The 13,011-nt window shown below is 43.9% G+C and overlaps 3 protein-coding genes across 3 annotated transcripts in view; 2 read left to right on the top strand and 1 right to left on the bottom strand.

Moving 5' to 3' along the window:
* Nucleotides 1-2,245: 2,245 nt before the first annotated feature.
* Nucleotides 2,246-9,967, top strand: C922_04978 (hypothetical protein; the record flags this gene model as incomplete). Its single annotated transcript, XM_008820552.1, has 1 exon — nt 2,246-9,967. The coding sequence occupies one exon, from the start codon at nt 2,246-2,248 to the stop codon at nt 9,965-9,967; it is 7,722 nt and encodes a 2,573-aa protein (XP_008818774.1).
* Nucleotides 9,968-10,562: 595 nt separating this feature from the next.
* Nucleotides 10,563-11,084, bottom strand: C922_04977 (hypothetical protein; the record flags this gene model as incomplete). Its single annotated transcript, XM_008820551.1, has 1 exon — nt 10,563-11,084. One exon carries the CDS (start codon nt 11,082-11,084, stop codon nt 10,563-10,565), a length of 522 nt encoding a protein of 173 aa, XP_008818773.1.
* A 1,040-nt stretch (nt 11,085-12,124) lies between these two features.
* Nucleotides 12,125-13,011, top strand: part of C922_04976 (hypothetical protein) — a gene marked incomplete at both ends in the record, with an annotated part of 1,683 nt that continues 796 nt past the window's right edge. Inside the window, one exon of the mRNA XM_008820550.1 lies at nt 12,125-12,887. Coding sequence (XP_008818772.1) covers nt 12,125-12,887 — 763 coding nt within the window. The remainder of the gene's footprint in view (nt 12,888-13,011) is intronic.

Below are 13,011 nucleotides of genomic sequence, written 5' to 3'. Positions count from 1 at the left end.
TGCAACATGAAGGGAATTTTTAAAGAGATTGTCCCAACGGAGGATGGGGGGCGACAAGAAGACGAAAATGCGGTTTCCGCAGTTTCTAATTTTGCTGCCCACAAGAAATTAGCCAACCTGACGTTGCAGCGGTGAAAACGCATAGGAAATCTGCCATAGAACGGTGGATCATCTCCCGGGCGGAGTATAAAGTGTGGCCACAAGTAGACCATTTCACTGCACAGGCCACCCCCGGTTAGTAACATATATGGCAAAAAATAAGTTACGGAGACGAGGATAGTACCCCCCCAGCCGCAACGGTTGCTTCCACTTGCATATTCCTCTGTTAAAAAGCAAATTTATTCCTCGTGCGAAAAAGATTGACACCATGTGGAGGCTCGGGAAAAATACTCACTCCAGCTTACCCATTGTATTAACACTTTTTACAATCCGTCTGGGTAGTTGCACGTACAAAGTGGGTTTCTTCTTTTTTATAATGTCAAAATGTGGAAAGACGTGCATGGGGAAAACCCCCCCATCGGATCATGCATAGGCATACTTCCTTTTCCTCTCATCGAAAGGGGGAATAATAACCCTCTCGTGTTGGAGTAAAGTCGGGTCGAGGGAAGTCACCACGTCGCTTTTCCCCTGCAAAGTCTTGAGAACCAACATGTCATCCCCACATTTGAAGCAGTTAAACGGTTATTTAAAAAAGAAAAAAAATTGATTTGGGGAGATAAAGAATAAATGTGACGTGTGTGTAATTTCCCACGGGGGAAGATTCACACCAAAAAGGAAAGATCCACTTACCACTACCCACCATGGTGCTGATCCATCCGATTAGCTCACCACCAGATGGGAAGAGCCACTCATGTCGTTAAAAAAAAGTACACAGCTGAATTCTTAGAGCACCTTGGTGGGCACAAATCTGTGTGTGAAAAAAATGCTTATAAAAAGTTCAGCTAGCCATTTGATCTTTTTTTTTTTTTTTTTTTCTTTTATAGTTGTGTAGACCGTCGTTACACTTGAAATTTGAGTAAAGCTTCCAAAAAGGCTCATTTTTTCCCCCTTTTTTGACTTCCATCCATGTGATATAGTTCTGTTTGCGGTCAGGAGGTCCTTCCATGATGTGTAAGCTTTCCCTCGTTTGCCGTTTACCAGGTGTACGTGCTCACATGTCATCTTCAATGATGCTTTTTTTTTCTTTGTTTTGAACCGAATGAAGTGGGGACAATTTTTATTCTGAAAATTTTTCGTATCGTCAAATGCAGTGGTAAAAGATAAAAAAAAAAAAAAATAATAATAATATGACAACGATGAATGACAAAGAATGGAAAAAAGAAACGAAAACAGGAAACGAACATACGAAGCGAACATAGAAAGTAACGCAAAAATAAGGTAAAAAAGAAAAAAAAGACTACAAAATAAATGTAAAAAGAAAAAAACTACCTACCAAAGCGACGAAATAAAGAAACACCCCCCTGGACAGACCGAAAAGTGCCAACACAGGGGCCAGGGAAAGATACCTGGCTGTATCTTCACGCCTTCGGCCGGAACTTCCCCCAAGCGCGCGCATCATCAACTGTAAACACATGTGTCTAAGTCGTATGAAGAGAAGAGCAGCGGCTCTTCTTGTAGACGGTTCCAGCCACTCATGCATCTCTACCTAAAAATGAGATAACAAAAAACGCGTCCATTTTTTGCACCCCTCTGGGTATGATCCAAAACCGCGCATACAACGAATTCTACCCCTTCTTTGAGTACCCCCATTTGCAATTTTTTTTTTTTTTCTTCCTTCTTCTCGTAACTCTTTGCAACGACCCCCACATGCCACCTGCTGCATTTGAAAGGGGGAAGACACGCTCACCCAAACACATGCATGCTTGCATGAAGAGGTGTATACTTATCTGAACCCACTTCCTACCCACATGTATGCTTGCATAAATTTATGTTAAAGCTTCACCACTGCGACGCCTTCCAACAGGAGGAGCACCCATGAGGGGGCTCGCCTTCGGCTGCGCAAGCCATACCACGTGAGAGCAATCCCGCAGTGATCGCCGCGTTTGAAGTCATTCATATAAGCGTGCGCACCAGCGTCTTTGCTGCGCCGTTGCTGCGCCGTTGCTACATCGTTGCTACGTCTTTGCCACACTCTTGCTACGTGCCTGCTCCGTATTCGTTGCGCCCCCTGAGACGCACACCGGGCACGACCCGGCAGAAAAAAAAAGCAAAACGCAAACGGCCGAACCACTGACAATAGGGCACCATGAGGATCTCGCTGTGTGCACCCTTCCTGTGCCTGCTATGCGGGCTAGCGAAATGTCGGAAAGGCCTAAACTTCGATCAGATAATCAAGTACCTGAAGGAGACAAAAATTATCGCTGAAAACATTCCAGACACCTTGGAAGATGCCATCCAATTAGTTCCCCCCTACCTTATCTATAAGTACAAAGGGAAGATCTACTACCTGCACAATAATGTGGACATTACCCCCATAGAGGAGGAAAAAACGGAGTCTGTTTTTCCCATGCCAGAGAATGAGTTAGAACCCATGATTCCACTGGAGTGTCACCCGGTAGTACCAGAAGGCGAAATCCCAGTATCTCCTCTCCCAGGAGAGAGTCCCCCTTCAGGGGTGGCAGACGACACGATACAGATGGTTATGGACGAAGACACAGGAATTATGGTTCCAACAAACACTAACGTGATTATCGAAAAGGAGAAAAAAACCACAGAAGAAGCATTCAGTATCCCGAAGGAAACACAGTGGAGCAGCGAACAAAAGGAAAAAAACACGAATGTGTTCTTATTTGGAAAGGAAAAAAGCACCGTGTACAAAGTGACAGAAATTGTCCACTATAAGGAAGATAAAGATATGTGTAAAAACATCCAGATGGGTTACGAACGATTTTACAGTAAATCTCCATCGTATGGTGACGAATTAGGACAGACAGCAGATGATAAGACGCCCAAAGTTGTCCACAATGTAGACATGAAAGATTACTCCTCCTTCTTGACTGCCTTACATATACTGTTTAGGAGGGATGAAGAAATAGGAGTGCAAAAAATTTACAAAATAAATAACGTCCCCAAGATGGATCTGCAGCTATTCATTAAGCAGGCTTACAAAACTATTCACGACACCTTGAAGAACTATATCCTTGTCTCCGGGTTCAGCTTCTACGATTATAGTTACGATGTGGGTTCTTTTTCTTTGGATGTCTTTATGAATGACTTTTTTTTCCTCTCCAGTAATAACCACAAAGACAGGGGTACTTTTAAGAATGTCACCTCCAGCATCAAGTACGCATCTACTGCCAAGGACAAATTAAGTGTCTACAAAATAGAGAAAGCGATTAAGGATTTTCTAACAGAATCGAATCTACGGGTTCTAGATCTCAAACTAATTCATCATCTTTTTTCCAGAAATTCCATCCTGAACTGCACTGAAAATGACATAATCGATTTCGTGACAAACCTGGTAAACATCACAGGGGTGGATATCTCCCCCCGGATCGGAGCTACCATCATTGCGTATCTTCTTCAAAAGATTAACATATTCCTAATGCCTAGTTATCCCACCAAGACCCGAAATAGCTACTTCCTCTTGATGGAGAACAACGATCTTTTATTCATCGTGGAGTCTATCTATCGAGACATCCTGAAACACTTCTACCGTATGAGCAGCTCACAAGGGGACCTCCCGAATGCTCAGAATTTGGACAAAGTGCTAGCCATGACTCCATGGGTTGAGAAAATCTACCCCAATCTGGGAAGCACCTACGATTTCTTAAGCATGAAATATGGAGTTGCTCTCTTTTACAACACGTACCACATGGTAGTGAACTTTTTCCAAGGAGACGCCAATATGAAGAAGATTCTACTTGACCACAAGGATTCTAAGAAGGTGGACACGCTGGACAAATTTCTGAACGAAGTTCTGGCGCTCTTCCGCGTGGGTTCGGCCCCATCGGTGCCGTCCTCATCTTTCCTATCCATGTCCCAAGTGGAGGAGAAGCCCCGCGGGCGCGTCCTCAGCGAGGAGAAGCTAGTCAGCATCGCAGGAGATGACGGCAGCGATGACAGCAGCGATGACGACGACGATGACGACGACGTCCCCGATGACGAGGACGATGAAGAGTCGAAAGAAGCCAAGGAGGCGGAGGAGGAAGCCACCGCGGATGAAAACCACGCAGATATATACGCACGGGAAAAAGGCAGATACAATGAACTGAGACAGATCGTCGAAGCGGAACTGATCAAAGAAAGAAAGGCATATGCGATAAAGAAGAACGAAGAAGAGGCAAGGAGAAAAAAAGCGGAAGCAGACGAAATCGCAGAGACGGAGAAGAAACACGAATTGGAGACCCAGCAGTTGGAAGCAGAAGAAGCAAGAACGGAACCAGAGGACGATGCGAAATATGAACAAAAATATGAAGAAGAACTTGCAGAAGACAGGGAATATGAGAGACGGAATCGAGAAGCAGCATTACTAGCCCGCGGCGGAAAACCCTCCATATATCAAAACGACACCCCACAATCCTTTTACTACACCAGTGCTCTTGGATTCTTAAATGAACAAATAAAAAATGCCTACGAAAAAGGACTGGATGATGCGTTCCGAGAAGTAGCCGAAATTGAAAGAAAACTGAAGCAAGTGTACAGGAAGTTCGCCCAGAAACAAGCCCCTGATTATGCCAAGGTGAAAGACAAAGTAATGGAAGAGAACGATAAGCTTTTGGACGACTTAAGCGCCAAAGTGAAGAATGAAGAAAGTAAAAAAAAAAACATCCTCGAGTATAAGGAACACATTGATACACAATTGGACAAAATGATGACAAAAAATGAAGACGGGCTGTATAACATGATCTCAGGAGATCTTAGGCACAGTTTTAAAAAGTACCAAGAGGACCTCATGATCGAAATGGGGAAAAGATTCTATGGAAAATTTAGAATCACCCTCGGGGTCAGGAAAAAAACGATACTGCAAGAATTTAGAGAGGCCCTCATGTACGCTGTCCGAGTCATGCAGGATCTAGCACCTAGTTACGATGAGGCAAAATATATCAAGACGTTCAAGGATATTTATACCCACAAAAAGGAATCTTTCAAAGTAGAGTACATTAATGCTAGGAGGATCATTTCGAAAAACATGGACATAGCTTTTAGGAAGCATATCAAACTACACTGGGAGGAGAAAGATCTGATAGTTAGGAAGGAGCTTCAAATCATTCGCCAACATGTCCTTAACCGAATTGAGCAAATCTACGCAGACCTTTACAATAATGTGCACGTCGATGTCCAAATCGATTTGGAGTCCATCACAAATGAGAAACTAAAAATGAAGAAGAGGGTGTTCCAGATTGTGAGGCAAAATTTAAATTACCCAAATGATTTGAAACTTCTCGAGGGGAATTTGGCCCACTACAAGGATGACGAAACTCCGGACGGGAAAGCGAAGAAAGAGGAGCTTAACGCCCAGATTGCTAAAATAAAACAGAGAATCGAAAAAAATAAAACGGCTGCCGCTGCACTTAGAACCCATTTTGAATCCATTTCCGAGAGGTACGAAGAGGTACTGAAAAAAATCGATGCTATAGACAGTTTAGAAAAACGATTCAGGTTCTTCCGCTTCGAAGTCGTCAAAGAGTACAGAGACTGCAGATACTTCACCGATACACTGGTGTCCCTTTCGGACAACGACGCAGGGGAGTATATCAAAATAGAGAGTATCACCAAAGAGCTGATCAGCGATATAGAACAAATCAATTACGACATTCGTGAGAGCAGGTTTCTCCTCCATGCACTGAAGAGAAAGAAGAAGCACCTCGAATTGGACGTACAAATAGGGGACAAGATCTACAAAATGGAGCACAACGCAGTTCTCAACGCAAAGAATGACAAAAAGAGGGCAAAACTGAGAGAGATACTCACCAACATACAGAATGAAGAAGAGAAGTTGGAAAAGCTCTACATCAAGAGGGACGTCTTCATGAAGGACCTAAACTTCGTCATCAGCGATAGTGAGAAGGATCCACCAGAAACGGTAAAATTACTCCTCCCAGAACTTGTTAAAAAGCAGGAGAAAAAAAATTTAGAGACCTTTATGATCGAAATTATGATCGAAACGGATATCGAAAATAATGCACTCACCAAATTGATTGAGACGTTTAATAAGGATATGCTCTTCTACAAATATCACATCATCAAGACGGAGGACTACTTGAGGTTACCCACTTATGAGAAGAACCTCGATGAGAAATTCTCCGCTCAGATGGACAGAAACGCAAAGATGTTTGCAGACAATTTAGAAAGCTTCCGAAAGGAGTTAAAAACGTATAGACAGTTGGTGAAGAAGGAAGAGGGGGTGAAGCAGCCAGATGCGCTGACTTACCTTAAGAGAAACATCGCCCATTTGAAGAATACGATTCATGCTCTACGAAACGGAACACCTATAGAAGACTTCAGTTACATTTTGATAAACCCAGATTTTTTCCAAAGTGGCGGAATTAAACATGAAGGTAGAGAAAGCCAACTAGCACAAACGGCACTGGTAAAGAGATACAAAGAGTTGAACTCTCTAGGGAAGGTTCTCACGGATACAAAGAACAGAGCAATACAGTTCAGTGCCCATTACAAGTATACCTCCGATAAAGTCCTATGGTATCTAGCCATCCTGAAAAAGTACATTGAAAGATCCGAAATGGTATATAATAACTCCTACGATGCGGAGAAGAAGTCCAGACTACAATTAGAAGAGTTCATAAAAAATAGAGCCAGGCTCGCTTTGCAAGAGCCAGTGTTACTCCAGTACGGAGGAGACATATGGGGAGGATCCTGGGGATTCGCATGGGGGGAAGCCGCCGACAAACATAAGTACCTACGTGTCGTGAAGAAAGAACAGACCTTTCCATACAAGTTGAAAGAAATTAAGGATGTCTACCTTGTAGACAAAATTGTAAAAGAAAAACTCGTCGAAACGGGGAAGCTCGACACGTTCAAGGATTACATGCACGTGAAGGTGTATAACATCGAGGAGATTACGGGCCCACCCATGACGCTGTTCAATAAGGAGGAACTCCAGCAATTGAATCTGTTGACTGCAGATGGGCACATCACGAAGGGGAGTCTTAAGAATTACCTCACCCATTTGGGCTTTATGTCAAATGGGGGATCAACCAGTGATGAAGCGCACCTCCCCGCCATCCTCCAAACAGCCGCCGACTACCTAAAAGCGAGCAACATCAGTTACGATGCCATTCTGGAAGTGCTGAAATATCTGCAGGCTACTCCCAACGCGATTAACGTGCGGGATATCATAACGTTGAGCGAAAAGATTCTGGACAATTCGAATGTCTTCTTCGTGAAGCAGGACACGCTGAGCATCTACCTTTTAACCTTTTTGGATCTCCTCGGGGTGCAGGTCAAGATGGACGACATACAGAAAAGGGACCGAAAATCCAGAGTGATGACCTACCTGAGCATTTTAAAAAGTTACTATAAAAAAATCGAAATTAAGGACGAAATGAAGAAACACGTGATGCGCTTCCTCCAACTGAATGATGTGTTCCCCGCGTTGTCCTACGATGCGAAGCTGCATGAGTTGCTGCTAGCAGTTCAGCAGAGCTTGGACGGAAACCCCACTTTGTACGAAGCGTTTAAGAAGGAGAACGCCCAATTCGCAACAGAGTTTCTGAGCGGAGTGAAGAAGGGTCTAGACGAATTCGTGGATTATATCTTCGCCAAGGTTGCGACATTCAGTACTTGGAATTTCACATCCAAGTACTACCACGTGCATAAGTACAAACCGGAAGAAACGGAAAACTTAAAAATGCGGTCCCATGATTACGATAATGGTGATTTCGACAACATGATGACATTATTCTTCTATTTCGTCAATCCAGACCTGCGTAACCTGATGAACGAGTATCCCATAAAAGTAAATTTCTCCTGTCTGGACAAATTCTCCACCTTCGATTTTAAGGAGATCTTTTCCATCACAAATGACACTAAGCTGCATCAGCTGTTCCATGAGAAAATGCGACGATTCAAATACGGACGTGTCCAATCGTTAGTATACATATGGAGGTACTTATTAAATCGCAATAATAAGGAGTTCTTCACTTACGAGAAGGTCCGTTCGGTCGTCGAAAGATACTTTTCGCACAGCCTATTTGATGATAACACTCGTGCGATGCTTTCCAAATTGGCCTACTCCTTCTTAGCGAGAATATCCTACCACACAGTGTCCTACTTCGACATCCAGATGGAGCCTCTCATCCAGGATAGCGATCTGGAGCTGATTTCCCTCTTCCATAACATTCTAAATAAGCTGAACTTCCTTTTATATTGCACCAACACGAAACCGTATCTAGAGCGATACGCCCCGGCGAACCTACTCTCGTATAGCAGACCGTTCAAGTTAGATGCATTGAAGATTTTCCACCACTTCGTGAATTCTCTTCCGCATTACTTACGCTCCCACGTTGTTAACTTCTTCGAGACGGACTTCCCCGAAGTAACGGAAAAGCTTCTGATCGATCTGTTTAATCACTGCAGGTCCTTCCTGAATGACAACGGGGTCTACTTAGAATTAGAAAGCGAAAACAAAATCGAAACTTTCTTCAAATTGAATTATTTCTTCACCAAGAATAAAAACGTCCGGGATGGAAAATACGAGTTGATGCTCATTGAAGAACCGGAACTTAAGGAGGCAAAACTTATCTTCAATAGGAGAGTCAAATATGATCATGTTAACAAAAAAATGAACTACCGTGAGACCCTCGACTTGAAAGATGTCATAGACGAGAAATCATTTAAAATGCTACTCCAGATTCTGATCAATGAGCAATTCTCCTTTGATGAAGTAAATGAAAAATTTAGAAATTTCATGAAAAAAAATAAATTAGTCTTCCCAAAATTTTACATGCTAAAGAAGACGATTATCGAGAAGGCAGATGATCTGTATTACCTGAAGTTGTACAAATATCTTTACGACACATTTCAGAAGATCCATGTTACGCAGCCGATTAACGATTTGTACTTTCTCTTTGTGAAGGTCCTTCTTGATTATTCTGTTGCTCCGTTCAAATTCACCAACGACCACGTGCAACAGCAACTGAATATACAGCTTGGACGCAAGTATCAAAGATATATACACTTCCTGTCGAAGCTCTTCCCTTGCCTCTTTAACTTCTACTACTATGACGATACGGTTGACTGCCAAGATTTTGGAAATTACATCAGTGAGGAGGAGTTCTCCCCTGAGCAGAAGATGCTAAACATTCTGCAGACCCCGTTCATTCAGCTGCCACAGACGGTACAGGATAACCAAATAAATTTGGACTACCACATAAATGAGGAGAATCTCTTCGTTGACTTTATTAAAGAATTCATTCCAGAGAGTGAAAAAATGGATCAGAATCAGCTGCGAGTAGAATCTTTCAAAATCAGATACTTCATCACGGAGATCTCCAAATTTGTCATGCGAAATGTTATGTCCAAGATGCCATCCTCCTATCTCTTCCACATGGGCTACAAAGACTTCTACATAAACGTCGATGATATAGTGAACAATCTACAGCCATTCTTCGAACAAGTTCGCAAAGTGAAAGCACCATCCGATGAAGGTAACTCCTCCTACCGTGTCATCAGTGGAACTATAGCAAATTTCATGGACACCAACAATGAAGACGCCGCTTCTTTCCGATTCCAGAATATCAAGTATTACCTTAACAGCCACGTCACGCAACTCTTCCTCGAGAATAACATGTCCTTCAAATACTTCATCGATTTCATCAAAAATATTGACAAATTTAAGACCTACTTCCCGACCCTCTCGGAGCTCTACGTCTTCGTTGACAAGCACGTCAACATCATCAACGCGATTACACACCCGAATTTTACGGAGCGGGCCACTACCCAGCGCGTCATCCAGATTTTCGTCGACACGCTGAAGAACTTCGGTGTCGACCTATACGAGGTTTAGCCAGAGAAGCGGCATAACCAGGAGCGGCATACCCGTATAGCGCTAACGCGGTGATTAACGGCAGTTTGAAACTTCTCTGAGACATGCTCGCGCCGCCTTTTGTACCATTTTTGTGCTTCCGCCCCGCTTTACGAGAACGGCACCCCGTTTAGCCATCGCCTTCATTCCACCGTGTCTTTTCCACCGCGTTCATTCCATCGCCTTCTTTACACCGCCTTTTTTCCACGCTGCCGCTGAAAACGGAACTTTTTCTGCCTCCTGACAGAGGCACCGAAAAAAAAGGGACACCACCAAAAAATAAAAAAACAAAATAACAAAGTAAAAATTTTAATATTAACAGTTTCGCCAAAAAAAAAAAAAAAAACGTAGGCGTGTAAGATATCCCATAATGGGTAGGAGAACAAAAAAATGACAACAAAATGGGAGCAAACCAGGGGACATAAACAACCTCCCCACATGAGTCATAATCACTAAAACAAGGTCATCATATTCTGCTGCTCTCGGCGCGATCTTCACCAGGGAGAATCCACGTGGCCTAGAAAAATTATCCTACTTGCCACCCCTTCCTGGTGATAACCGTGCAAAACCGGCCCAGCTAGGACTTCTTCATTCTTAACAGCTGCCTTCGCTGCTTCCGTACGAAAGACTTCCCGCCGATATTCTTCTCCCTCTGAATTTTTGTGTACCTCTTCACGCACCAGTCCTTCATATCTTTGTCCCTCTCCAATTGCTGCAAAGCGGACAGGCATTTCTTCTGGCGCCGGTTCGACGTATGTAACGACTGCGATTCCTGTCCGGCTCCTACTTTTATCTTATCGTTCCCATTCACTAAGGTTGCCACTTGAAAAAACTGGGGCATCTTCTCATCCTTCTTAACCTTATGGTATTCATTCTTTTCAGCCAAATTCTCATGTTGTATTAATTTCCACTGTAGCTTTAACTCGTCCGTTTTTTCCTTCCTTTTCATATTACCCCACTCGTTTAACTGTTCCTTTTTGTTCTTCTTCTCCCTCCTCTTCTTCGCGATGATGTCGTTTACGTGATCCAAGACGGACATGGGCTCCGCCTCCACCGGCTGTAAAATGGCAAAGCTGCTCTCCCTCTCTGTCTGCGCCATTTATTTGCTCTATCTTGGTTCCACGTTGCTCCTCATGCCCAATGATGGAGACCGCCTTAAATGCGCGCAGGGTGGAAAGAATCACCGAGGCCGCCTGATCTGGAAAGAACTTCCCCCCTTTCTTTATGCAGAATTACTCACAAATGGGTGAAAAAATCGGTGGGTTATGCGCCTTTGTTTGAAAAAGATGCTTAAAAATGTCTCCTGTCATTAGATCCGCTTTGCTTTGCTTCGTTTTTCTTCTTTTTTTTTCTTTTGCCTTTCACCTGAACAGTGTATGTGAAATGGGGGCTACAGCTAGCCAAAAATCGAGAAAAAGCTAGGCAAATTGTTCTCCCAGAATAACGCAAAAAAAAAAGGAAGAAGAAGGGATACTAATGTTAGCAAATGTAAAATGGTGACCTTCCGCTTCCCCTTTTTCCAGTCGGATTTCTTCTCCCTGCTTAGTGCTTCATCCTTTCGGCATACATAGAACACCGCAGTGCGAAGGCGAGCACGCAAAGAAGTATATGCCACTTTTAAGCAGGCCCACGTTACCCTATGCGGGTCACTGTTACGTTATACTTATGCACTGCGCTGCTAATTAAATATATACTTCCGTGGTTTTGGAAAACCCACACCACTTTATACCTTTCTGGAGAAAAAGAAATTCCCCGTCGGATACTTTCCCGACGCTTCATCGGTTAATCGCCAAAAAAAGAGGAACTTCCTCACCTGGCCGGAATTTTTCCCTCCCGCTCATTTGGAGGGGTAACCGGTTTATAATGCCCTCATTTGGCAGAGGCTGTTAAAACGTTGGATCCGAAGCTAGGGAATCCCATTTTCACCCACTGCCTGATGCCTATTGGCCGATTAAGCTACTGACTGGGATCCACCTCAGAAGGAGAATAATGGCAACTCACCTCGCCACTCGCTAACAGAGCACCCCCGGTGTCCACACCGTGCAAAGGGACAGCGAGAGATGCAGAAAAAAAGAAAAAAAAAAAAAAAACATGAACGGATAAACTGACGAAGGGACAGATGCACCAACGCACGAATGAATGAATAAACAGGGAATTAAACTCACCATTTGCCTCGTCATTTTCTTCAAAATAAAGAGTTTCCTTTTTAAAGAGGTCAACCATGCACAGACGCACACGCTGAAACGACGTTGCGGTTTCGCAACCGTAGGTAACACGCGGAGAAGGAGAAAAATCCTGGTTCAGTACATTCACGCGGAGTGGCCATCACACGGTTCGCCACAAAAAGGAGGGCGAACAAATCGAGGTAGACTTAACAATCTCACACCGCATAACCCCCCGTTTTCCGAAGAACCGAGCCAAAATGATGAAGTGCAGGACTCCTCCTCCCATAAGTGGGAAATCCACGATGAAGAAGAAAACAAATTCATCGGCAGAACCTTCGAAGGGATCACCATATACCCCCTGCAACAACCGGGTGAGGATCAGAACATACTGAGGACTAAAATACCATCCAGGGAATTCAAGCCAAAGAGAAGTTTGGGGCAGAATTATTTAAAGGATGAAAATATTATAAAGAAAATGGTCAGTGCGATTGAGCTGGATGCTGATGCTTCTTATCTGAGGAACAATCGGGTTGGCAGTCGGGAAGGGGGGGGGGCGAAGAAGGCCAAGGGAAAGGGGAAGCGAAAGGACAAACGGAAAGAGAAGCGGAAGGACAAGCGGAAGCAGCCGAAGAATCGGACCGAGCACGGCTCAGATGACGACGGCGACAAGGGAGTTGCCGAGGCGAATGAGAGCGCCGTGAACCCGGATGATTACGCTGCGAACCCGGATAATGACGGTGCAAATCCGGATAATGACGCTGCGAACCCGGATAATGACGCTGCGAACCCGGATAATGACGCTGCGAACCCGGATAATGAAACTGCGAACCCGGATAATGAAACTGCGAATCCGGATAGCCG

This window comes from Plasmodium inui, assembly GCF_000524495.1.
Source record: "Plasmodium inui San Antonio 1 unplaced genomic scaffold supercont1.33, whole genome shotgun sequence".
In the NCBI taxonomy this organism is placed as follows: domain Eukaryota; phylum Apicomplexa; class Aconoidasida; order Haemosporida; family Plasmodiidae; genus Plasmodium; species Plasmodium inui.
This window is presented reverse-complemented; position numbering and strand designations above follow the sequence as displayed.